This window comes from Hemitrygon akajei, chromosome 7 (assembly GCF_048418815.1).
Source record: "Hemitrygon akajei chromosome 7, sHemAka1.3, whole genome shotgun sequence".
NCBI classification, from domain to species: domain Eukaryota; kingdom Metazoa; phylum Chordata; class Chondrichthyes; order Myliobatiformes; family Dasyatidae; genus Hemitrygon; species Hemitrygon akajei.
In genome coordinates, this window is record NC_133130.1 from 127,083,254 (window position 1) to 127,110,046 (window position 26,793).

The window sequence follows — 26,793 nt, forward strand, 5'->3', positions numbered from 1 at the left end:
ATTTTAAAACTCTGCCCTCATCATAATGACAGGAAATTCCACCTCCTTACTTCATCAAGCTAAATTTGCTCTCTGTGAAACCACAGACATAAATACAGAAACGAGAAAGTGGGCAGATGCTGGAAAGCCAGAGAAAGACACACAGAATGCTGGAGGGACTCAGCAGGTCAGGGAACATCCATGGAAATGAATAAACAGCCGATGTTTTGGGCTGAGACCCTTCTTCAGCACTCATATAAGTACAAAACATCCAGAGGCTCAGTCTATACTCTACAGCATACCGATTCCAAATTCCTCCTGCAGCAAACCAGCTCTCGAGGTGGAATGCCGGGGGGGGGGGGGGGGGGGGGGGGGTGTAGGTGTCGTGGATTCTAAAGATGTTTCTAGGTGGAAGCAAGGTCACAAGTTTGCCAAGTACTGAATGTAAACTAGCCACTGAGAAGTTAATTGTGCCGAATATGTGATTACTTAGCTGCTAAAATTGATAATCTCATTTTACAATGTAAACTACTTCACTTCTAGTCTATGCAACAGCTTCCAGAAGACCCACACCCATTCTGGTCACTGTCAGATGTCTGCTGACTTTGGTTAACATCTTTTGTTGTTCTAACTTGCTAACATTTGGAATAAAAGCTTTAAATGTCCCAACTTTTTCTTGTAATACACCTGAAGATGACTTTCAATGGTTCAATTGTTCCACTTAATATCAGGGAATGTACAACCTGAAATTCTTACTCTTTACAGATATCCACAAAATAGAAAAAAAATTCCCAAAGAATGAATGACCCAAAAGCCCCCCTTCCCCCTTCCCATGCACAAGCAGCAAAGCACCAATCCTCCCCCCCATCTGCCTCAGAAAAAGCATCACCCCCCCACCTCCCACTATGCAAGAAATAGCAAAGCCCCAAAGAGACCATGATCCAGAGTCCATTAAAATCCACTGTTCACCCAGCAGTTTGACACTCTCTCATTAACAAGGGAGAGAGGGGTATCACTCCTGTCACAGATATGCAATAGAGAACATCCTAATATGCCGCACCACGACATTGTATGGAAATCTGCACTGCGGCAGGCAGGAAGAAGCTGTTTTAACTACCCTATGTATCACTGGTGTCAGCCTACCCACCAAGAACATTTATACAGCAATGTGCCAGAAAAAGGAAAGAAGGATCCCACCCACACTGTTCATGGGCTATCCCTCTCCTTAAGTGAGGTAGAACCCACACCAGGACCACCGGGCTCAAAAACAGTTACTTTCTCCAAGCAGTAAGGCTGATCCACACCTCCACACACTAACCCACTCCACCACAACTACTTTATCATTTCCCATCAGAGTCATCTCAAGTACTCCTGTACCTTATGTCACTCTGTACATAGTACAATCAATGTATATAAGCTATCTTATGCACTTACTGTATATTTGTGTTTCTTTATTATTGCGTTCTTTATCTTATTGTGGATTTTTTGTGCTGCAATTATTTCAATATCCTTTACACTTGTGTACTAAAAATCTTGATATTTGATATTCTCTAGGATAGCACATGCATAAAAAGAAAGAGACAGCACGCAAAAATTGCCGGCTTGTTCAATTAAGCTGAGAAAGCAAGCTAATCTTGGCAGCGAGGAAAGGTCAATAAAGAAAAGGCGGGTGGAAGGGCCACCTCGGTAAATTAATGCTTACGCAAATCTGTTTCTTGCATAGGAAGACTTAGAATGAGCGACTGCAAAGCTTCACTTTTTTGAACAAACATCTCAGATTTAGTTCCCTGAGACTTCCTTAAGTTGCCATGGAAACCATCCACACCTGGGGAAGGATCGCTCCTCTCATCTGATCTGCACTTTGGTGACAGGCTTTCTGGTGAGTCAGAGACAGACTGGGGAATGCCAGAAGGCCCAGTGGGCCTAGAAACGGACTTGGATCCATTCAGACAGCCGTCTCCGTCACCAACGGCACTTTTAACACCGGAAGCGTGGTGCTGGTGAATCTTGCCCTCGTGTTTGCCTGTGACATTGCTGTTGTCCACTGCTAGTCCACTGTTTGGCACTTTACCAGTACTGTTCACACAGGCACCTATGAAAAATGAAGGACAGTTAACAACTAGAACCACACTATTCTACAACTTAAACTTAATAACTTAAAAAATAGATCTACTCTTGTGTTAGACACCAGAAATTCTGCAGATACTGGAAATCCAGAGCAACCCACGCTAAATGCTGGAGGAACTCAGCAGGTCAGGCAGCATCAATGGAAATGAATGCTTTACCAGGACTTGTTGAAGTGCTGACAAAGTGTCTGAGCCCAATACATCGACTGTTTATTCATTTCCAGAGATGCTGCCTGACCTACTGAGTTCTTCCAACAGTTCAACAGTTTGTGTGTTTCTCTGGTTTTATTTTCTTAGAATTTGGGCCATTGGTCCTTTTTTTTTACATTAAATCACTTTAGCAGTATGAAGGAAATTGTCAGGAAAAAGCGGAAATGCTACCTGAAGGAATCTAAACCAAATTTTTGTTTCGCTCTACACTCACTAAGCAACATTTAGTTCTGTTGTTTTGAACAAGGATTAAAAACAAGGCCAATTGTCACTTATGGATAATATAGCTTTAAAAAGAAATGCAAAATTTGAATAAATTTTGTTTTTGTTTTGCCTTGAAAGGTTCTTGTGCCACACACACACACACACACACATATATATAGACACACACACACACACACACACACACATATATATATAGACACACACACACACACACACACACACACACACACACACACACACACAGTCACTTAGAGGAAGGAAAGTGTTACAGAATAAAAAGCAATGCCACATTGAAACATCTATTTTAAAGCAGTTCTGATTTTTCACTTTCCTCTTAGCTTGCAAAGCAGTAAAACAAGTCCATAACTTAATATTGGTTTTCAGAGCCAGCATCACTCAAAACCTCATCATAAAACCCACTGCTGCCAAAGCCTGCAACTACATTTTCAGCATTCATACCACTACACTAGCCCAGAGTCACACATTCTTAACTAATTACAAATTGGTATGATAAATGTTGCCATCCCCCTTTGAGAAATGCTGCCAGCATTTATAAAGTGTCAGAATTATGCTCTGAAACAATTCTTAAGGAATTTAAAAATAACATGTTCACTGGTTGGCTGAGCTTGTGACCACACCCAATGTCAATAGTTCCACTTAATATCAGAAAATGTATACAATATATGGCCTGAAGTTCTTACTCTCAGAAGAAAACCCCCCAAAAAAGAATGACAGTAACCCAAAATAACCCCTTCTAAACTTTAACCTAACCACCTCTTACCCACCCCTCCATTCCCCTATCATCCACTGCATGCAAAAGCCCAACCTTTGAACAGCGAATTTCCCACAATGAGGTAGCTAACATCCGCATGAAGGAAAACCATTCAATGTAGGAACAAGTTCCATTACGAATATTCACAAACGCAGGGTATATGAGGTTCCAATACCACATCCTTTCTCCCCCAACCAACTCCACATTTTTGTACAGTTTTTTTGTCTTAGAATATAAAACAGTACAGCACAGGAACAGGCCCCTCTTCCCATAATGTTGTGCTGAACCAGCTAAAAAATAAATTTAAAAACTCATTCCTCCTACCTACACAATGCCCGTATCTCTCCATCTTCCTTGCATCCATGTGCCCGGCTAAACTCTAATGCCATTGCCACTACCACCATACCAGGCACATTCCAGGCATCTACCACTCTCTGAGTAAAAATCTTACCCTTCACATCCCCCTTGAATCTACCCTCTCTCTCCTTCAATGCATACCCTCTGGTATTAGACATTTCCACCCTGGGAAACAGATACTCCCCATCTACTCTATCCAAGCTTCCCCTCAGCCTCCGCCGCTCCAGGGAAAACAACCCGTTAATTCAGCCTCTGGTGATAGCACGTGCCCTCTGAACCAGGCAGCACCCTGGTGAACCTCTTTCTGCACCCTCTCCAAAGCCTCAACATCCTTCCTATAGTGAGGTGACCAGAACTGTATGCAATACTCCAGATGTGGCCTAACCAGTTTTATAAAGTTGCAACATAACCTCCTGACTTTTGAACTTAATTCCTTTACTAATAAAAGCAAGCATTCCATCAGCTGCCTTAACCACCTTGTCAACCTGTGTAGTCATTTTCAAGGAGCTATGAACTTAGACCCCAAGATCTCTCTGCTCAGCAACACTGTTAAGGGTCTTGGTATTTGCCCTACCGGGGCAATCCTCGTATTGATACAGGATTTCCGAATTTGTTTACTCTTAATGGCAGGCCATGGGGGTGCCACGGCAGTGCAGCGTTTAGTGTGATATTATTATTGATTGGGGTTCAGTTCTGGCGTCCACTGTAAGTAGTTTGTATGTCCTTCTTGTGAGCACGTGGGTTTTTTCTGGTTGCTCTAGTTTCCTCCTACAGAGCGGCTCGTTGGGCCGTAAGGGCCTGTTCCATGCTGTTTCTCTAAATAACTAAATATTAAACTTGTGCGCACTGGTCAACAGCCCCGTTACGTTACCCTACTCTCCTCCATTTAGTGAAGGAACTACAGTGGACAAAAACCTAACCTTCCAACCAGCTTTTCCATCCATCAGATTACAGTGTATCAAAGAATAAAAATCACCAGAAGGTTAAACAAAATCAGTGCAGTTTATCATAAACACAAGAAATTCTGCAGATGCTGGGAATCCAGAGCAACACACAAAATGCTGGAGGAACTCAGCAGGTCAGGCAGCATCAACGTACAAACTCTTTACAAGTAGCAGCAGGAATTGAACCCGGGTCACTGGTACTGTAAAGTATCGCATTAACCACTGTCCCACCCAATAAATCATGCTGATTAGAGAAATAATTGAAGCAGATCAACAAGGAAATCGCTCTGCACCAAGTTAAAATAGTATCATGGGTTCATCCACACCCTCCTGAGGGAGAAGACAAAGCTTCCACACTAATATTTCATGCAAAATCATCTACTACAATTGAATGCAGACTGGTCACTCAAAACACTGTGCTCTAATCTACTCTGATTCACAACAGAAAGGTACAGTACAATGCAAAAGACTGAGGCACCCTTGCAATATACATGACACAGGTACCAAATTTGTCAACGTGGAATGGACAGCGACTTTGTAATCTGGCAAGAGCAAAGGATATTGAGAATGACAATGGTGGGATGCTGTGGGAGGGGTGTGGGACAGGTGGCAGAGAAGGACTGGGGGGGGGGAAAGGTGGAGCAGATACAGACAGGTAATTTGATTCCAATCAATTGGTTTATTGATCATTACACTATGTCTCTGGTGCTTCCTGCTCCCTCCCCTCTCCCTTCCCCTTTTCCCCAACCATGATTCCCCTCTCCCTGTCCTCTTCCCACTCTCAGTCCACAATAGAGACCAGATCAGAATCAGGTTTATCATCACTCACATGTCATGAAATCTGTTTTCTATTTCCATCAGCAGTACTGTGCAAAAGCCTTAGGCTCCCTAGCTGTATATATGTGGCCAAGATGTTTGCACAGGACTGTACGTGGGCATAATTTATACTTAGCTGTATTCATAATTCAAACACAATTAAGAACTGGTCCAACCCATCCAGATGACTGAAACACCAGAACAAAAATTCAGCAGATATTAGATTAAAGCCTGCTCGCCTCCACAGAGCTCTGAAAGTCCACAGCCATGGTAAGCCATGTGAGTATTGTGTACCCAGTGTGAGGGCAGGGTGAAAAGTAGCTGCAGCAGAGATTCTGATATCTAAGATCCGCCACTTTGAGAACACAGCATAAAAAAAACAGGAGTAAGGATAGATTTGCAATCATGGATGGTCTGCCACAGTGTCAAGTTCTGTTCTCAGCCAGTTCTCCATCGCCTTCAATTCCTAATCTTACAAAACTATCTTTCTGTAAGTAACTGCAATGAAACAGCTTCACTACCACCTTTGAGAGCACATTCCTTTGTTGCTAAGATTTTTTAAAATGTTCACCATCCTAAACGAAGTTTTAAAATGGCTGCCATCCCATCCTGAAACAATATACACTCGTTTAAGATTCTTCCACTAGTGGAAATTATTTCACCAGTGCTAAAAGTATAGAGTGAGAAGTGAACACAAAGAGACAACATCTTTAACACCGCATTGCCTACAGTTTGAATAGATACATTCACTTTTTGCCTCTTGTGAAATTTGTTCTTTTTTCTCTCCGCGCGTTGGGTGTTTGATGCTTTCTTTAACGCACTCCACGGTGTTTCTTTGTTTCATGGCTGCAGTCACATTCTGTATACATACTTAATTTGCATATTCCTCTATGATTCCCACAGATTGGAACATGGCAATGTTTAAGAACATAAGACAGAAAACAAGCAATTATTGACACAATAGTCTGAAATAAATAGTAGGAAACAATGGCAATAAAGGAGCAATAAAAACACAGAAAGCCACAACGGTATTGCGAAAACTCAACATGATTTAAGAAGGGAAATCATATTTGCTAAGAGTTTTGTTTTGAGGTTATAATCAGTGGACTAGATAAACGAAATCAGTTGATATTGTGCATTGGGTTTTCAAACAGCCATCTATAAGATGCCTCACAAGAGATAATTAAACTGAATAAAAGATAGAAGAGTAGGAGCAAGGTCCAGGTAGATGGAAAGAGTTGGATCTCAGGTCTTCAGCAGCTGCCACTGTTGTTACACCATTTTCTCTGGGCATCACCACGTGACCCTCGCCATCAATGTTGTCATTTGTTCTGTGATACATCATGCCAGCATCCTGCTGTCAATGAACTTCCTGCAATGGTCCCATGAAGGAGATTCTGAGAGATCCAATGGTCTAGAACAGGGGTTCCCAACCCGGGGTCCATGGACTCCTCAGTTAATGGTATTGGGAACCCCTGGTCTAGAGGAAGGAAAACTATTTTAACTTATTGAATGAGTGAGTAAGCCTGCCAGAAAACCAAGCACCAGGCCTTTAAGCAGTTTGGATGAGGCAGAACGTAACATCTTTGCATTGCCTGAAGGCCAGCTGTGACATCTTCAAATGGAAAAATATCAAGTTGACACAACAGAACAGTATAGCACAATGCCTACAATGTTCTGCCAACCTTCTAACCAACCGGAAGATCAATTCTTCCCCCCCCCCCCCACATAATTTTTCTATTATCCATTTGCCCAAGAATCTCTTAAATGTCTCAAATATATCCACATCTACCATCGCCCTCTCTCAAGCTTCCACATCCTTCCTGAGCGGACTGGAACTGAACACAATTCTCCAAGTGAGGCTAAACCAGAGTTTTATAGAACTGCAACATTACCTCAATGCTCTCAAACTCATTTGCCCAACACACCATATGCCTTCTTAAACAGCCTCTGAACTTTGAGGGATCTATGGAAGTGCAGCCCGGGATCCCTCTGTTCCTCCACACTGGTATTAATCCTGCCATTAACCCTGTATTCTTCTATCAAGATCTACCTGCCAAAATGTATCACTTCACCGGGTTGAACTCCATCTGCCGCTTTTCAGCCAGGCACTGCATTCTATCAGTGTCCCACTGTAACCTATGACAATCTTCTACACCAACCACAACACCACCATTATCTGATATTTGTTAGAAATGTGGACATTCAAATGACACGCCTTTTTTGAAGCGGCATTTTTTTAAAAATAGCAGCCAGTGCAACTGCACCATCTTCACTACAATCACTCTAAGATGACTAAAGAAAAATATAGACATCATAAACTGAAATGTATGCACCCATTGTAACTATCAACCAAAACAGCAGGTTGAGTCAGTAATGAGGAAGGCAAATGCAGTGTTAGCATCCATTTCAAGAGGATTAGAATTTAAAGCAAGGATGGAATGTTGAGGCTTTATAAAGCACTGGCGAGGCCTCACATGGAGTATTCAGAGCAGTTTTGAACCCCTTATCTAAAAAAGGATGCATTGACATTGGAGAGAGTTCAAAGTAGGTTCACAAGAACGATTTCAGGATTGAAGGGCTTGTCATATGAGAAACATTTGAATAGCCGTGAGCCTGTACTCACTGGAATTCAGAAAAATGAGGGGTGACCTCATTGAAATCTATTGAATGTTGAAAGGCCCTGACAGAGTGGATGCGGTAAGGATGTGTTCTATGGTGGGAGAGTCCAAGACCAAAGGACACAGCTTCAGAATAGAGTGACACCCACTTAAAATAGGGGTGAGGAGGAATTTCTTTAGCTACAGAGTGGTGAACCGTGGAATTCGTTGTGGAGGCCAGCTGGAAAAAGGGAAGTAACCTAGATCAGAAACAATGGAAACGATGAGGAAGTGCAACAGAGCACATCTAGCTGAACTTAGAATAAGCTGGAGTCAAGCCATCAAGTACTAGAACTGAGAAGTAGAAATGGATGGCCTTTGATAAAAACTGATATGGAGTCTGAAATTTGGTATTTTGTACAACTGGAAGTTACTACATAAATAGTTTGGCTAGAAATATAAATTGAATCAGCGGCCAAGCTTGGAGCTTCTTTTAGGCAGCTAGAGATTAGAATTAAAAATAGATTAGCTTTATTTGTCACATGCATGTTAGGGTATTTTCTGGAGTTAGGGTAGATCACATACATCAATTTCACAAGCAACCAATCTTCAGACCTGAACTTGGATTGTAGTTCGAATGTAAAATGCAGCCCGGAACAACATTATACCTGGAGCTACAGACTGGTATTGACTACAGACCAGACAACGCAGAATAACATTCATTTTGGGTGTCTGGAGTGTGGGTGTGAAGAAGGAAGTGTTTGAAAACTGTATGAAATTCAAAGGAGGCATCATAGATACATTGTACTATAGAATTGTCCTGCTGTTACATTTGATCTTTAGCATATAAAATGTCATGTAACATTGGGTCAAGCAGGCCTCTTCTTACAAGAAAATCTCAATATGACCCCTATTGCTCGTTTTTATTGAATAAATCACTTCTCTATCCACCAGCTTCAGTGCCTCTCCGGTGACTTTGAACACGTCACAACAATGTACATCCAAACATACAGTGAAATGACTCGTTGCCATCAGCGACCAACACAGGCTTGCGATGTGCTTGGGGAAGCCCGCAAATGTCACTAAGCTTCTGGTGCCAACATAGCACGCCTACAGCTTACCAACCCGTACATTTTTGGAATGGGGAAGGAAACACACAGTCACAGGAAAATATACTAACTCCTTACAGACGACAGCGGGAATTGAACCCCAATCATCAGTGTTGTAATGCGCTACAATAACAACATCAAGCTGGGAACTGAAATAATTCACTTAACACAAGCAGATTGACCAAAGTCCAACAGAGCCAGTGGAAGTGCAGGCTGGGGGTGCAAAAGCAGAGCTGGTTGCATCTCCGTGGATAACATCACACTGGATGTAGTTGAAGAGGGCAAAGGAGAGGAGATTGGGAGGTATGGGGCAGGAAGATGCCAGAAAAAGGAAGAACATGCTAGTCTAAGATATTTAAGGATCAGTGAAGAAAACAACAGTGAATATCCCCTCCAACATTTAGCTCTCAAACAAACAGGCTATCATGGCTTGCATTGGGGTCTGCAACAGCTGGAAAAATGGGCTGAAAATTGGCAGATGGAATTTAATGCAAACAAGTGTGAGGTGTTGCACCTCGAAAAGGACCAACCAGGGTAGGTCTTACAGTGTAAGCGGTAGGGTACTGAGAAGTGTTGTAGAACAAAGGGATCTGGGAATACAGGTCCTTATTTCATTGAAAGTGGCATCACAGGTAGAGAGGATCATAAAGAAAGCTTCTGTCACATTGGCCTTCATAAATCAAAGTCTCACATGGTGGATTGGATAGTGGACTACTTGACAGATAGACCTCAGTATGTGCGGTTGGGAGACTGTAGGTCTGACACGGTGGTCAGCAGCACAGGAGTGCCACAGGGGACCGTGCTCTCTCCGGTCCTGTTCACCCTGTACACATCAGACTTCCAATATAACTCGGAGTCCTGCCATGTGCAGAAGTTCGCTGATGACACGGCCATAGTGGGGTGTGTCAGGAATGGACAGGAGGAAGAGTATAGGAAACTGATACAGGACTTTGTGATATGGTGCAACTCAAACTACCTACGTCTCAATATCACCAAGACCAAGGAGATGGTGGTGGACTTTAGGAGATCTAGGCCTCATATGGAGCCAGTGATCATTAATGGAGAATGTGTGGAGCAGGTTAAGACCTACAAGTATCTGGGAGTACAGTTAGACGAGAAGCTAGACTGGACTGCCAACACAGATGCCTTGTGCAGGAAGGCACAGAGTCGACTGTACTTCCTTAGAAGGTTGGCGTCATTCAATGTTTGTAGTGAGATGCTGAAGATGTTCTATAGGTCAGTTGTGGAGAGCGCCCTCTTCTTTGTGGTGGCGTGTTGGGGAGGCAGCATTAAGAAGAGGGACGCCTCACGTCTTAATAAGCTGGTAAGGAAGGCGGGCTCTGTCGTGGGCAAAGTACTGGAGAGTATAACATCGGTAGCAGAGCGAAGGGCGCTGAGTAGGCTACGGTCAATTATGGAAAACCCTGAACATCCTCTACATAGCACCATCCAGAGACAGAGAAGCAGTTTCAGCGACAGGTTGCTATCGATGCAATGCTCCTCAGACAGGATGAAGAGATCAATACTCCCCAATGCCATTCGGCTTTACAATTCAACCGCCAGGAGTAAGATATGTTAAAGTGCCGGGGTTAGGACTCAATGTATTTAAGTAAACTACTTAATAACTTTTTAAAAGCTATTATTAATGCTTTTTGAGAGGGTGATTTTAGATGCATATCATATTTTTACTGAGTTAAGTATTGTATGTAATTAGTTTTGCTACAATAAGTGTATGGGACATTGAAAAAAATGTTGAATTTCCCCATGGGGATGAATAAAGTATCTATCTATCTATCTATCGAGTACAGAAGATGGGATGTTATGTTGAAGTTGTACAAGACTTTGGTGAGGGCTAATTTGGAGAATTTTGTGCAATTTTTGTCATCTACCTGCAGGAAAGATACAAATAAGGTTGGAAGAGTATAAATACAATTTACAATGATATTGCTGGGTCTGAAGGACCTGAGTTATAAGGAAAGGTTAAATAGGTTAGGACTTGATACCTTGGAGCGTAGGAGTTGGAGAGGGGATTTGATAGAGGTATATAAAATAATGAGGGGAATAGATAAGGTAAATGCAGACAAGATATTTCCACTGAGGTTGGGTGGGAATACAACCAGAGGTCATGGTTTAAGGGTGAAAGGTGAAAAGTTTAAGGGGGAACATGAAGGAAAACTTCTTCCCATATCTGGTGAATGCAAGCTCGATTCCAATGTTTAAGACAAGTTTGGATAGGTACATGGATGGTAAGGGTATGGAGAGCTATGGTCCCAGTGTGGGTCGATGGAATTAGGTAGCTTAAATGGTAGGGCATAGGCTAGATGGGCCGAATAGCCTGATTCTCTGCTGTACTTTTCTATGGCTCTATAACATCACCGCTGTACAAACCAGAAGTGATATCTACACCCCTGTGGGCTGTTGACTAATTCCCCAAAGTTAATTTCATGTAATCACAGTGTTGGATTCTGCTTCTCATTAGCATCTGTCACATTTAGAACTGTCACAAAATATTAAGTCTTTTCAAATGTGAGAGGCTTTTGAATCTATATTTTAAAAAGAGTTGGAAATAGATATTCTCCATCTAGAACCATCAGTCAAATACTACACTGTAAGGTAAAGAGCAAAGCACTGAGAAAGCAGTGAATTCGAGACAAGAACTTTGAAACATACAGAACCATTTCAAAAGCAAGCAGCACTTCCAACCCATTGTTACACAGTGATGCACCAGGAGCTCTGACTCACCCCATTAGACTCATTTATTTATCACACGTACATCAAAACATACCGGTGAAATGCATTGCTTGTGTTAATAACCAACACAATTTGAGTGTATGAGTGCAAGGGAGGAAAGGGGCCCGTTTTGCTGTTTGAAGTAAGCTGTGCCATTAAACTTTCTCAGTTTACTAAGCTTGTAAACTTACTCAGCTCCATCTTGAGCTCCAGCGTCCGTAGTACCCAGGACATCTTCAGGGAGCGGTGCCTCAGAAAGGCAGCGTCCATCATTAACGATATGACCACTTCTCAGTGCTACCATCAGGAAGGAGGTACACACTCAACGATTCAGAAACAGCCTCTTCCCCTCTGCCATCTGATTTCTGAATGAACACTACCTCACTAGCTTTTATGTTTCATATACTTTTGCACTACTTATTTAAATTATTGAATATATTTATACTTACTTTAATTCAGCATTTTCTTTTTATTATCATGTATTGCACTGTACCGGAGCCACAAAGATAACAAATTTCACAACACACGCCGGTGATGTTAAACCGGATTCGGATTCTGACAGGAAGGTGGACTGGATGGAGAATTCTGATTCTGAACCCAAGAACGTACTGAGACTAGCCCACAAGCACTGCCACACATCCCAGCATCAATGTAGCATGCCCACCATGCTCAGCAGAACACAGCGAGCAACAAAACAGGCACCTTTCCTCCCTCCGACTCAAGTCCTCCAACCCCAGGACAGGCCATTTTAAAGAAAGTGCAAATAAAATATTTTATTTTAAGCTGGGGAATTCACTGAGATACAGCATCGGATAGGCCCTTTGAGCCATGCAACCCAGCAACACCCCAATTTAATCCCAGTCTAATCACGGGACAATTTGCAAGGACCAATTAACCTACCAACCGGTATGTCTTTGGACTGCGGGAGGAAACCGGAGCACCCGGAGGAAACACACACAGTCACAGGGAGAACATACAAACTCCTTGCAGGAGGCGATGGGAATTGAACATGGGTCGCCTGTACTGTAAAGCATTGTGCTAACCACTGCGCTACCGTACCGCCCCAATACACTTTGAGAGATCATTTAAAGGAGTGTTAGGCTGCTGCACTTTACTCACCGTTTATGTCAACTCCCATGATGGATTGCCCAGACTCAGCTGCATCATCAGCAACATCTTCTTTGCTCTCAGCGGCCGTGACATACGATGAATTAACCAGCAAGACATCCTGTGTGTTAGACGTAGCTTCCATCATACTACATTCACGGCAGTCAACAATGACATGTCACGGGGTGGCTTCTTGCCATTAAAATGCCTTCGGCTCGGTGAGTCACTCAGGAGGCTGTGTGACGTCTGACACGGAGCAGCATGACGTCAGCCGAAAGTTGCTACACTTGGCAAACTCCCAACACATCAAAGAGTCCGTCACAACCCGAGACCAAGAAGTCACAGGCACTGTGGAAAGACAACGCATTAATTCCGGGTTGAGTGGAATCAGGATTTATGTCATAACAGTCAGAAAAGAAGCGAGAGCAAGGATATTGGCCTGATTGTGGTCAACTTGCTGTCATGAGGAAGGAGTACGCATTACCGATGAGCAGTGGAAGGTAACCAAATGCATTCAAATTTTGCTAATTCTGAGCACTGTCTAAATCCCGACATTATGACAACAATAATGATATGATGGGTCCAGGATCTGTCCCAGCATGCAAGTGCAATTGCGAAGAAAGCACGGCATTGCCTCCAATTCCTTAGGAGTCCGTGGAGATTCGGTATGACAACTAAACTCTGTCAAGCTTGAAATCACATTTAATACATTGGTAAATTAAACTTTAGGAAATTATAACTTACTGACACAAAACAAGCTAAACCTACAGTATCGTGCAAAAGACTTGGGCACGTATATACAGCTAAGGTGCCCAAGACTTTTGCACAGTACTATAGTAATTTCATGTATTACACTGTACTGGTGCCGCAAAAAAAAATTCATGACATATATGAGTGATGATAAACCTGATTCTGAAATGAGTCTCTATTGTGGACTGAGAGTGGGAAGGGGGCAGGGAGAGGGAATCATGGTTAGGAAAAAGGGAAGGAGGAGCAGGAAGCACCAGAGAGACATTCTGTAATGATCAATAAACCAATTGCTCAGATCAAGTTACCTTGCCTGGTGTCTCAGGGCTGGGTGTGTCTGCACCTGTGCCAAACCCCTGGCACTCCTCCTCTGCCACCTGTACCACACACCTCCCATGGTGCTCCGCCCTTACCATTCCCAACATCCTTTACTTCTGCCAAATTTACACACTTGTTCTCCACTCCACAATGACAAATACAGTACTGTGCAAAGGTTTTAGGCACCCTAGCTATACATACATGTCCAAGACTTTTGCACAATCACGAGGAAATCTGTGTCCTGACGAAGGGTCTCAGCCTGAAATGTCGACAGTGCTTCTCCCCATAGATGCTGCCTGGCCTGCTGTGTTCCACCAGCATTTTGTGTGTGATTTTTGCACAATACTGTGTATACCTCAATATTTTAATGATTTTGAAGCATCAAATGCAAATTACAGGTACCAATGTCTTAGCAACAATTTATAGATTGTGGAGCAAAAATTATTTAACTGTTAGGTTTTTCATTTTGCTATAACAAGTGGTTTATTTTATGTAATAGTTAACAAACAGAAGTCTGACATTGTTCAACAAAGCATTTGGATAAGTACTTTGCATCTCGGCAAAGTCAAACCATGTTCTTTTTACATTAATGCTTTACATAGTAAAATGAACTGAGAAACTGCAACTGAGCTTTTTAAAAGATAAATGCAAGAGATTCACTTGATGCTGGAAATGCAGATCAACGCACACATAAAATAATACCATAAGACACAGGTACAGAATTAGGCCATTTGGCCAATCAAGACTACTCCACCATTCAATCATGGCTGATCCTTTTTATCCCCTCCTCAGCCACACTCCCCGGCCCGGCCTTCTCCCTGTAACTTTTGATGCCGTGTCCAAACAAGAACCTATCAATCTCTGCCTGAAATACACCCAATGACCTGCCCTCCACAGCTGCATGTGGCAACAAATTCCATAAGTTCACCACCCTCTGGCTCAAGAAATTTCTCCACATCTCTCTTTTAACCCCTCTATCCTGAGGCTGTGCCCTCGTTCTAGACTCCCCTAACATAGGAAACATCCTTTCCATATCTGCTCTTACGTAGGCCTTTCGACATTCGAAAGGTTTCAATGAGAGACCGCCTTCCTTCTGAATTCTAGCGAGTCCAAGCCCAAAGCCATCAAACATTCCTTGTATGATAACCCTTTCGTTCCCAGAATCATCCTTGTTAATCTCTATGCTGGCACATCTTTTCTTAGAGGAGTCCAAAACTTCACAATATTCAAGGTAAGACCTCACCAGTGGCTTATAAAGCTTCAGCATCAAATCCCTGCTCTTGTATTCTAGACCTCTTGAAATGAATACTAACATTGAATTTGCCTTCCTCTTCCTGCAAGTTAACCTTGAGAGTGTTCTGCACAAGGACTCACAGGTCCCTTTGCATTTCAGATTTTTGGAATTGACTAGTGGTCAACATCCACATCCTAAATAACTGATATACAGCATAAAAAAGCGATCCCAACACTGACCCCTGTGGAACACCACTAGTCACTGACAGCCAACCAGAAAAGGATCCTTTTATTCCCACTTGCTGTCTCCTACCAAATCAGCCAATGCTCTAACCACGCTAGTAGCTTTTCTAAAATACCATGGACTCTTAACTTGGTAAGTAGCCTCATGTGTGGCACCTTGTCAAAGGTTTTCTGAAATTCCAAATATACAACATCAACTGCATCCCTTCCATCTTTCCTACTTGCAATCCCCTCAAATAATTCCAACAGGTACATCAGCAAGATTTTCCCTTAAGGAAACCATGCTGACTTTGTCCTATCTGTTCCTGTGTCACCAAGTACTCCATTACCTCATCCTTAACCATTGACTCCAACATCTTCACATCTACTGAGGTCAGGCTAATTGGTCTATAATTTCCTTTCTGTTGCCTTCCTCCTTTCTTAAAGAGTGGAGAGGCATTTCCAATTTTCCAGTCCTCTGGCACCATGCCAGAGTCCAATGATTTTTGAAAAATCATTACTAATGCCTCCACAAATACTCTACCACAACCTCTTTCAGAACCCTGGGGTGCAGTTCCTCTGGTCCTGTGACTTTTGTCATCTTAGGTCTTTCAGTTTTTTTGAGTATCTTCTCCCTCGTGATAGTAACTGCACCCACTTCTCTTCCCTCACACCTTTCAACATCTGGCACACTGCTGGTGAAGTCTGATGCAAATACTCATTTAGTTCATCTGCCATCTCCTTGTCCCCTGTTATTATTTCTCCAGCCTCATTTTCTAGTGGTCCTATATGCACTCTTATCTCTCTTCTATTTTTTTTAAAACATGCTGGAAGAACTATGGAGAGGAATAAACAGTCAACATTTTGGGCCAAGACTCATCACCAAAATTTTTAAAGATAATTTAATATGGATATGTGCAGTGAATAGTGGACTGTGCTATAGATGTGCAGTGGAGAGTATATTGACTAATATGGAAACACCAATGCTCTTGGGTGGAAAATGTTACAAGAAGTCGAGGATAGGGTCCAGTCCATCACAGGTAAAGCCCTTCCAACCATTGAGCACATGTACATGAATTATTATCGCAGGAAAGCAGCATCCATCATCAGGGACACCCACCACCCAAGCCATGCTCTCTTCTCGCTGCTGACATCAGAAAGGTGGTACAGAAGCCTTGGGACTCATACCACCAAGTTCAGGAACAGTTACTATTGCTCAGGCTCTTGAACCAGAGGGGATAACTTCACTTGCCCCATCATTGCAATGATGATGGACAGCCTATGGACTCACTTTCATCTCTGTTCTCGGTACTTATTGTTTATTTATTTACTTATCTATTATCTTCATCTTTTTCATTTTGTATTTGCAGTTTGTTGTATTTTGCACACTGGTTAAACGTCCAAGTTAGTGCAGACTTTCATGGAGTTATTGAGTATGCCAGCAAGAAAGTAAATCTCAGGGATGTATATGGTGACATATATGAACTTTAATAATAAATTGCCTTTGAATTTTAATCATGCATCTTTCACAAACTTCTGCTCTACATTGCTTCCCACCCTCTCTGCCAATGGTCAAAATAGATCAGGGTGGTACTCAAGGTTTGCACAATGGGAAGCAATCAGTAAAGTTTTAGCAGAGCTCCACCATTATGAAGTGGGAAAAGATAGGAGGCCAGCCAGACGAGCACAAGCATTTGTAACTAAGGATGAAGGCTTCACAGAGGAGCTGAAATAGAGACAATTAGCTGCCAGACAGAACTGGTTTAATTTACATGAAATAAACAGACTTTGTAGGCTTCTTTCAAACACTAACTGAAAATTTATTAGCCCAGAGCACTGGTAAAATAGGTTAGCACATCTGCAGCAGCAATTCAAACACAGTAATGCCATTGCTAGCGACCTAGCACGGGGAGTTATCCTGCATTTACTTATTGCAATGCAACACAGAACAGGCCCTTCGAGCCAATCCACCCAGCAATCCCCCAGTTTAACCCTAACCTGAACACGGGACAATTTATAATGACCGATTAAACTACCCACTGGTACGTCTTCCGACGGTCATGCGGAGAATGTACAAACTCCTTACAGGCAGTGGTGGTCTGATGCTCCCTCTGATCAATCCAATAATAATGTTCAAAATAAAAGTACTCAATCCTTTATTAGCAACTAGAAAAACATTCAATCTTGAAGTGATGAAACATATGAAACTAAGTCTAGGGAATATAAATGTACTTAAGCAAAGTTAAGCTATTTCAAATGGTGATTAAGTGAAGTTAAATGGTCAGCAAAAGATATGACATCAGATGGTTCCCAGCTCAAACCAACCAGACTAAACATGAACACGTAACTTATTCCTTCGCTGTCACCACACTCCCACCCATGTGACTAAGTACGATAATAAATGCACAACACAGAATACAATGCAGATAGAAAACAGATGCATGGCTCCTGCAGTGTCCTGTGCCTTTTAAATCTATTGCATAGTGGGACATAGTTTAGAAGCTTGTTATGTGACATGGCACGTGCTTTTCATTGCAAGGTAGAAGCCCACAGACCAATAATGTGAATGCAACAGGCAGACACACCATCACTAAAGCTTATCCTTATAATTCAGTTACTTCTCCACTTAGTGGAGAATTATGTCAACCATTTAAGATTGAGCAATTTAAAAAAAATTAAGATGGATGAATATTGAAAAAATGAATCATAGGATGACATTAATAAAAGGACCTTGAATCAAGGGCAGTATATAGCTTCTGTACAGGATGATCAGTTCAGTGGTATGGTCCCTTCAGTATTTACAGTACTGTGCAAAAGTCTTGAGCTAGGGAGCATAAACAAGGGAGCATATATATATAAAAATAAAAACTAGGGAGCCTACGACTTTTGCACACTACTGTAGTAATTTTATGTATTGCACTGTACCACTACCACAAAAAACCCAAAAAAATTATGACATATGTGAGTGATGATAAACCTGATTTTGATATGGGTCTTGATTGAGGATTGAGAGTGGGAAGGGGGCAGGGAGAGGGGAATCATGGTTGGGAAAAAGGGAAGGGAGAGGGGAGGGAGCGAGCTGGAAGAACCAGAGGGATGTGGACACTTTTGGTCTAACCATGACCATGATTGCTCTTGGCAAATTTGTCTCCAGAAATGGTTTGCCATTGCCCTCTTCTGGGCAGTTCCTTTACAGGACACGTAACTTCAGCTTCACGTCACCCTAATCTGAGGGCTACACCTTGTCCTAGGCTGACTGTAGACTTGCAGAGGGAAGGAGTGCCTTACACCTCCTTCTGCAGAGGCATATCGCCACCCTGCCACTCGACAATACTAACTGAAGTATGACTAAATTACCGGCTGGTGATTTTAATTTTAGACAAGCTGTTTAGGAGCATAGTGTCCATTTTTTCTAGTGACATGTAACACTGGCAGCCTGATCAGCAGTTGCATGGCTTCCAGAAGTAGTAACCAGAAACAGCACTGTAGAAAGGACAGGCTCACAGAGAGTCCAAAGGATCAAAGGAGTTAAAACCGAAGGCCTAAGGTTATTCTATTAAAGGACAAAACATGCCAGTTGATATGATTCCAGTGCTGTGTGGATCAGAAAAATAAAGCTGGTAATGGCCACCTAAGACATTGGGGAGGGAAATTCAGTTTGTTTGAAATCAAACTAAAGCAGAAAAAAACTAACCTGCTCAGAAATTCGCTGAGACTGAAACCAATTCAGCATCAAGTTCACTTTCCTGTCCTGTCAGAATCACTATCATGCCAATTTTACAACCCTTACATTTTTAGTAATCAAAGATGTTCAAATCTTGAACTCACTGAGCAATCAAACATCCAGAGACCCCAGAGAAAGAGAATTGCAAAGATTTTTTTGTGAGTGAAATTTCCCTTCATCTCCGTCCTAATTGAACGACCTGTTTACCCTGAAGTTGTGGCCCCCATTTCTAGATTGGTAGAGATGTATCTCCACCCCACCACCCAAAGGAGGTGCAAGGCCCTCCTTCCCTCCTCTAGCCTGCAGGTCACTTCACCGCTGGGCAAGGTGTCACACCAGCTTAGCCACCATCCCCCCCTCCCCGCAATCAGGGTCACATGAAGTCACGGGAGCAGGTGGTGGATGGTCGTATGAGCAGTGGGTGCAAATCACAAGTCCTTGCTTACGGGGGGGGGGGGGGGGTCCAATGTTTTTCTGTCATTCATTGGGGTTTTTTTCCTCTCTGGTTTCATGGATGTCTGCGAAGAGCAAGGACTTCAGGTTGTATACTTTATACATTCTTTGTATTAAATTGAACCATTGGTTATTAACGCCAATCTCTGAAGGGTACTGATAATGGCTGGGATCACCCGTCTTATAAAGAAACCGCCCAGAAGGCAGCAATGTCAAACCACTTCTGCAGAATAAATTGCCAAGAACAATCATGGTCATGGAAAAACCATTATCACCCATGTTGTATGACATGGCACAAAATGAACAAACAATTTCTAGACTATTCAGCTGGGGAAATTTCATTCAAATTGTAACTCGTTTCAAAACATCATTCCCATTCTTCCAAGGGTACATCCATCATAAACCATCATTTATCATTCTTTTCCAGTCTTGAAAAAGAATCTTGGCACGAAATGTCAGCTTTTTACTCTTTTCCAGAGATGCTGCCTGACCTGCTGAGTTCCTTTCGCATGTTGTGTGTTTTACATCACTTATCGATGAGCCATCGCTGTTGCATGGTTTTGCCCTTGGAAACAAAGACAAGTTAGGCCCAATTTGCCTAACTTGCACACTGTATCTGTAAACTAACTGTACAAGATCCTGCTGTACATTAGGGAACACATACACAAAACGCTGGAGGAACTCAACAGGTCAGGCAGCCTCTATAATGAATAAACAGTCAACGTTTCGGGCCAAGACTCTTCTTCGGGACTGGAAAGAAAGATGTGAAGTCAAGAGTAAGAAGGTGGGAGGAGGAGAGGAAGTAGTATAAGGTAGTTGGTGACATGTGAAACTGGGAAAGGGGGAGGGGTGATGTAAAGAGCTGGGAAGTTGATTGCTCAAAGAGATAAAGGGCTGGAGGAGGGGGAATCTGATAGGAGAGGACAGAAGACCATGGAAGAAAGGGAAGGGGGAGCACCAGAGAGAGGTGATGAGCAGGTAAGGAGATAAGGGGAAAGAAGGAAACAGGAAAGGAGAATGGTGAAAGGGGGGGATGGAAATTCAATAAATTTCCAGTAATTCCCTTTGTAGGTTCTGCATTCCCACAGCTCACTTAATAGCATCCATACATTCCAAAAGAAAATTTAATACATCTGATTGATTACTACCGATCAAAAGAGCACATCAGTAGATATTGTGGAAACGTATCTATAACTCTCGTCTTTATGAATTTGTAACTTTTGTATAATGTAATGTGACAAAATGGAACCTGTGAGATCCCAGGGCGCTTTGCTGGGGGGGTGGGGTGGGGTGTGTGTGTGTGTGTGAGACAGTGTGTAAAATGTATCTACAACAAATACAGAGTGGATCAAATTATAGTTTGTTACTGTATATTAGAAGACCTAGCTGAACGGTACACAACACAATCTAAGTACACTGGATGATAACTAGATGATACACTAGATGAGCCAATAACTAAAAGCAAAATTAACCAGCAATTTCATCCAAATAATGTTTTTAAGCTCTTTAAAAGTCACTTAAGCACAATCATTAACATTCTTCTAAAATTAACTATATATGAAACAAAGGAAATTTACAAAGCAGCAGCAGGGATAAAAAGTGCCAGTGAGGTAGAAATCCAAACAATGTAACCATTTACTAGAAACAGAACTGATGATGATCACTGGAGTTTATGGGAGCTTTCTGTGCACAGTATCCTCCTGTTTCCTATGTTTCCACATATTTTGAAAAATCACGAAAGGCGTGCAGTGGCTCTTTTGTCACAAACCTCACAACAGTTATTCCTTTCCAGTCTCAAGTGGAAGTTTAGAGTAACGATACCCAGAGGCCGGAAACATGATAGGGGCTGGGGAAGAGAACAAAACCCAGAGGATGGAAAGAAAGGAAGATCTAGGAGAATGAGGAGGAAAAGCAAACTAGGTCGGAGAGGAGAAAAAAAGCCTCAAGGGGTGGGAAGTGAGAATGAAGAGAGAAAGACCCACAAGGGGAGTGTCAGAGAAAGAGTGTCGATGAAGACACAGGGAAGGGGGGAAGTATTGACGGCAAGGAGACCCCAAGAGAGGGAAGGGATGGAGAAGAGAGGGGGGAGGGAAACTGGGAAAAGGAGAGGAAGAGGAAAAAGGCGAGGGAGAAGAGGGTGAGGAGGACAAGGAGACAGGCGAGGGGGATTGGGAGGACGGAGGGAGACGATACTCGGAACCCGGCCTCTCCCCAGGCCCCGATCACCGCTCGAAGCCCTGGCCTCCCCCCAAGGGTGGAGGGATGTTGCCCCCACCCCCCGCCGACATTTACCGTGAGGCCCCGGAGAGACGGCCCGCCGGCCATACGTGGCTTGTTTACTCCGTCAGCATCTTGCTTCCCCCCGGCCCCCTCCAGCCTCACGTCCTGCAAACCGCGCTCCCAACAAAACAATAACGCGAAAATTAAATCACCAGTGACCTGCCAGCGCCGGCAAAGCATTTCGGTGACAAAGCACGCTGTCGTTTTATGAATCATTCTTCCCCCTTTCTCCCCTCTACACTCACCTGAGAAATTGCCAGCCGCCCGGCTCTGTAAAGAGGACGGACCTTCCGGTTGGGAAGAGCAGTGATTGACGGAGACGGGCCGGGACCCAGATACTGACCTTCAGTACAATTACTCCTGAATGTTTGGCTTGCTTTAGGATACACACAAGGCACTTCGTGGTTAAATGAAGCGCTTTTGAAATGTGCGCACTGGAAAAGCAGTAGCCTGCATCTACACAACAAGTTTGCATAAAACTCTTAATATTTTTGTGCAAGAAGCAATCTGCTGGAAGATCATCGATTTCTCTAACTTTCGACAATTTCCACCCTGCCTCCTTCCTTTTCTCTTTTTGCATTCCCCATTCTGGTTTCTCTCTCACCTGCTCGCCACCTCCCTCTGGTTCCCCTTCTCCTCCTCTTTCTCCTCATGGTCTACAAGAATCAGGTTTCATATCACCGGCATATGTCGTGAAATGTGTTAACTTTGTGACAGCAGTATAATGCAATACATGATATAGAGAAAAATTTGTAAACCCGTTGCAATTACATGTTGTTTTGTATTAATTACTCATAAAATGTGGTCTGATCTTCATCTAAGTCAATAGACAAACACACTGAATAAATTAATGACACACAAAGAAATATACTTCTCAATACTGAGTATACTATTTAAATAATCACAGTCTAGGTTCAAAAAGGTATGCAAACCTCTGGGGTAATGCCTTCTACAAAAGCTATTTGGAGTCAGGTGTTCCAATCAATGAGATGAGATTGGAGGTATGGGTTGTGGAGGTGCCACACAGAGACACACAAAGTCAGGTTACTGACACAGCCTGCTCTTCTCAAGAAATATCTTTATGTGCACCATGCCTCAATCAAAACAGCTTTCCAAGGACCTTAGAATTGTAGAGATGCATGAAGCTGGAAGAGGCTGCAAAAGTTAATCAGTTCACAATAAGAAAAATTGTCTACAAATGGAGGAAATTCAGTACTGTTGCTACTCTCCCAGGGAGTGGGCTTCCTGCAAAGATCACACCAAGAGTACAATGTCCAATGCTGAAGGAGTTGGAAAAAGAACCCAAGGGTAACAGCAAAAGACATGCAGAAATCTCTAGGACTTGCTATTCATTTTCATATTCTCTGTTCATGTGTACACTATAAGAAAAAGACTGAACAAGAATAGTGTTCTTGGAAGGACACCATGGAGGAAACCACTGCTCCAGAAAAAAAAACATTGCTGCATGTCTGAAGTTTGCAAAAGACCAATTGGATTTTCCACAACACTCCTGGGACAATGTTCTGTGGACAGATGAGACAAAAGTTGAACTTTTTGGCAGAAATGCACATTGCTATGTTTGGAGGAAAAAAGGCCCTGCGCATCAACACCAACACCTCATCTCAACTGTGAAGTAAGGTGGAAGGAACATCATGGTTTGGGACTGCTTTGCTCTATCAGGGCCTGGACAGCTTTCAACTGTGAAGTAAGGTGGAAGGAACATCATGGTTTGGGACTGCTTTGCTCTATCAGGGCCTGGACAGCTTTCAACTGTGAAGTAAGGTGGAAGGAACATCATGGTTTGGGACTGCTTTGCTCTATCAGGGCCTGGACAGCTTTCAACTGTTGAGGGAACAGCGAATTCAAAATTTAATAAAGCCAGCTTACAGGAGAATGTCAGGGTAGTGGTCCGTCACCTGAAGTTTAATAGAAGATGGATAATGCAACAAGACAATAATCCAAAAGACAAGAGTAAATCAACAACAGAACGGTACAAAAAGAAGAAACTTTGAGTTTTGGAATGGCCAAGTCAGAGTCCAGACCTTAACCAAATTGAGATGCTGTGGCATGACCTGAAGAGGGCTGTTCGTGCAAAGTATCCCAGAAATATTGATGAACTAGAACAGTTTTGTATGGAGGAATGGTCTAAAATGACTTCTCGCCATTATGCAAGTCTGCTCAGCAACTACAGGAAATGTTTGGTGGAGGTTATTGCTGCTAAAGGAGGTTCTACCAGTTATTAAATACAAGGGTTTGCATACTTTTTCCAGCCTGGACCATGAATGATGAAGAAATGTGTTCAATAAAGACATGAAAAGGCAGATTGTGTTTGTCTATTATTGTGAATCAGATGAAGATCAGACCACATTTTATGAGTAATTAATGTAGAAAACCAGATAATTGCAAAAGATTTACAAACTTTTTCTTACAACTATGTTAAATAGTTAAATAAGTAATACAAAAATAGAAATAAAAGTAGTGAGGTAGTGTTCATGGGTTGAACGTCCATTTAGAAATCGAATGGCAGAGGGGAAGAAGTTGTTCTTGAATGGTTGAGTGTGTGCCTTCAGGCTTTTGTACCTCCTCCCTGATGGTAACAATGAGAAGAGGACATGTCCTGGGTGATGGGGGTCCTTAATGATGGATGCCACCTTTTTGAGGCATCACTTTCTGAAGATGTCCTGGATATTACGGTGCGTAGTGCCTATGATGGAGCTGACTAAGTTTACAACTCTACAGCTTACTTCAATTCTGCGTAGTAGCCCCACCACCCACCTCCCCATACCAAATGGTGATCCAGCCAGTTAGAACACTCTCCATGGTACATCTGTAGAAATTTGTGAGTGTCTTAGGTGATACACCAATTCTCTTCAAACTCGTAATGAAATATGGCCAATGTCTTGCCTTCTTTATACTGCATCAATACGTCAGTGATATTAGCACCTAGGTGCTTGAAATTGCTCAGTCCCTCCACTCCTGATTCCTCTATGAGAAGTGTTGTTCCCTCATCTAACCCTTTCTGAAGTCCACAATCAGCTCTTTTGTCTTACTGCCTTTGAGTGCCAGGTTGTTGCTGCGACACCACTCCACTAGTTGGCATATCTCACTCCTGTACACCCTCTCATCACCATCTGAGATTCTGCCAATAATGTTTGTATCTTCAGGAAATTTATAGATGACATTTGAGCTGTGCTTAGTCACACAGTCACGGGTGTAGAGAGAGTAGAGCAGTGGGCTAAGCACACATCCCTGTGGTGCGTTAGTGTTGATTGTCAGTGAAGTGGAGATGTTATTTCCAATCCGCACAGATTGTGGTCTTCCGGTTAGGAAGTCGAGGATCCAGTTGCAGAGGGAGGTACAGAAGCCCAGGTTCTGGAGCTTTCTGATCAGGACTGTAGGAATGATGGTGTTAAGCACTGAGCTATAGTCAATAAACAGCACCCTGACATAGGTAACACACACAAAATGCTGAAGGGCAGGACAGATGAAGGGTCTCATCTCATTACATAGACAGCTTACCCTTTTCCATTGATGCTGCCTGACCTGTTAAGTTCCTCCAGTATTTTGTGTGGGTTGCTTGGATTTCTAACATCTGCAGATTTTCTCAACCTGACGTGGGTATTAGTATTGTCCAGGTGATCCAGGTCTGTATGGAGAGCCAATGAGAAAGTATCCATTATGGACCTATTGTGATGATAAGCTCCATGCTGAGGCAGCAGTTGATTCAGGAAGTTGACTCTTGTGTCTGTGACAGGGAATTGTGATATAAATACTGCTCTGGTAATTCCCTTTGCCTCTTTAGAAGAAGTGTTGCAAGATCATTAGCAGGTACTTAACATAGACAAGACAATGGTTAAACAGGTCGAACAAAAATTAAGGCAGCTCCCAAAGCTCCTTCTGCTGTGCCAGCCTCACTCGCTCACTCAGAATTAGACCATTTGGCCCATTGAGTCTGCTCAACCATGTTGTAAACCATGGCTGATTTATTTTCCACTCAAACCCATTCTCCTGCTTCAAGAGTCATAGGAAAGTACAGAACAGAAACAGGCCCTTCAGGCCACTTAGTCCATGCCGAGCCATTTAAACTGCCTACTCCCATTGACCTGTACGGGACCATAGCCCTCCTTAACCCTCCCATCCATGTACCTACCCAAACTTCCCTTAAATGTTGAAATCAAATTCACATGCACTGGCAGCTCGTTCCACACGCTCACCACCCGCTGAGAGAAGTTGTTTCCACTCATGTTCCCCTTAAACTTTCACCCTTAACCCATGACCTCCAGTTGTAGTCCCACCCAGCCTCTTCTCCTCATAACCATTGAGACCCTGACGAATCAAGAAACTGCCAATCTCTGCTTTATATATACCTAGTAATCTGGCCTCCACAAACTGTCTGTAGCAATGAATTCACCACTAAAGATTCACCACTCTTTATCTAAAGAAATTCCTCCTCATCTCTGTTGTAAATGAACGTCCCTCTATCCTTGGGGCCTAGACTCTCCATTACAGGAAGCAATCCTCTCCATGTACACTCTATATAGGCCTTTTGTTTTTATATAAACCAGCAACTCATTCTCTCTCAGGTTTTCTATTCACTTCCATTTTTCTGTCAGTTACTGTATCTCTGTCAAGGGGTAGCGCTGGACAATACATCTGTTTTGGAAGTGTTGTTTCCTCAGAATTTTTATTTGTTTATGGTAGAACATGAAACTGAACACAAATATAATTTCAGACTACTTGTGTCACATAGGAATTTAGAGAAACAAGAAATTAACCTTTATTGATAATAATGTGTTTAATTGCATAATGGTGCTGATGCTGTACAATAATTCAACTAAGTT

At 42.7% G+C, this 26,793-nt stretch overlaps 1 protein-coding gene across 5 annotated transcripts in view; it reads right to left on the reverse strand.

Moving 5' to 3' along the window:
- Positions 1–22,427, reverse strand: part of golga3 (golgin A3) — a 96,911-nt gene extending 74,484 nt beyond the window's left edge. Inside the window, exons 1-3 of one of the 5 annotated variants that reach the window (XM_073051921.1) lie at positions 22,198–22,427; positions 12,988–13,323; positions 1,682–2,071 (exon numbers count right to left, since the gene is read on the reverse strand). In XM_073051921.1, coding sequence (XP_072908022.1) covers positions 1,682–2,071; positions 12,988–13,123 — 526 coding nt within the window. In that variant the 5' untranslated portion in view covers positions 13,124–13,323; positions 22,198–22,427. Of the gene's footprint in view, positions 1–1,681; positions 2,072–12,987; positions 13,324–21,440; positions 21,461–21,964; positions 22,072–22,111; positions 22,132–22,197 lie in introns of those variants that run through there. The other 4 variants (XM_073051923.1, XM_073051924.1, XM_073051920.1 and 1 more) reach the window with 4 other exon arrangements.
- Between the last annotated feature and the right edge of the window lie 4,366 nt (positions 22,428–26,793).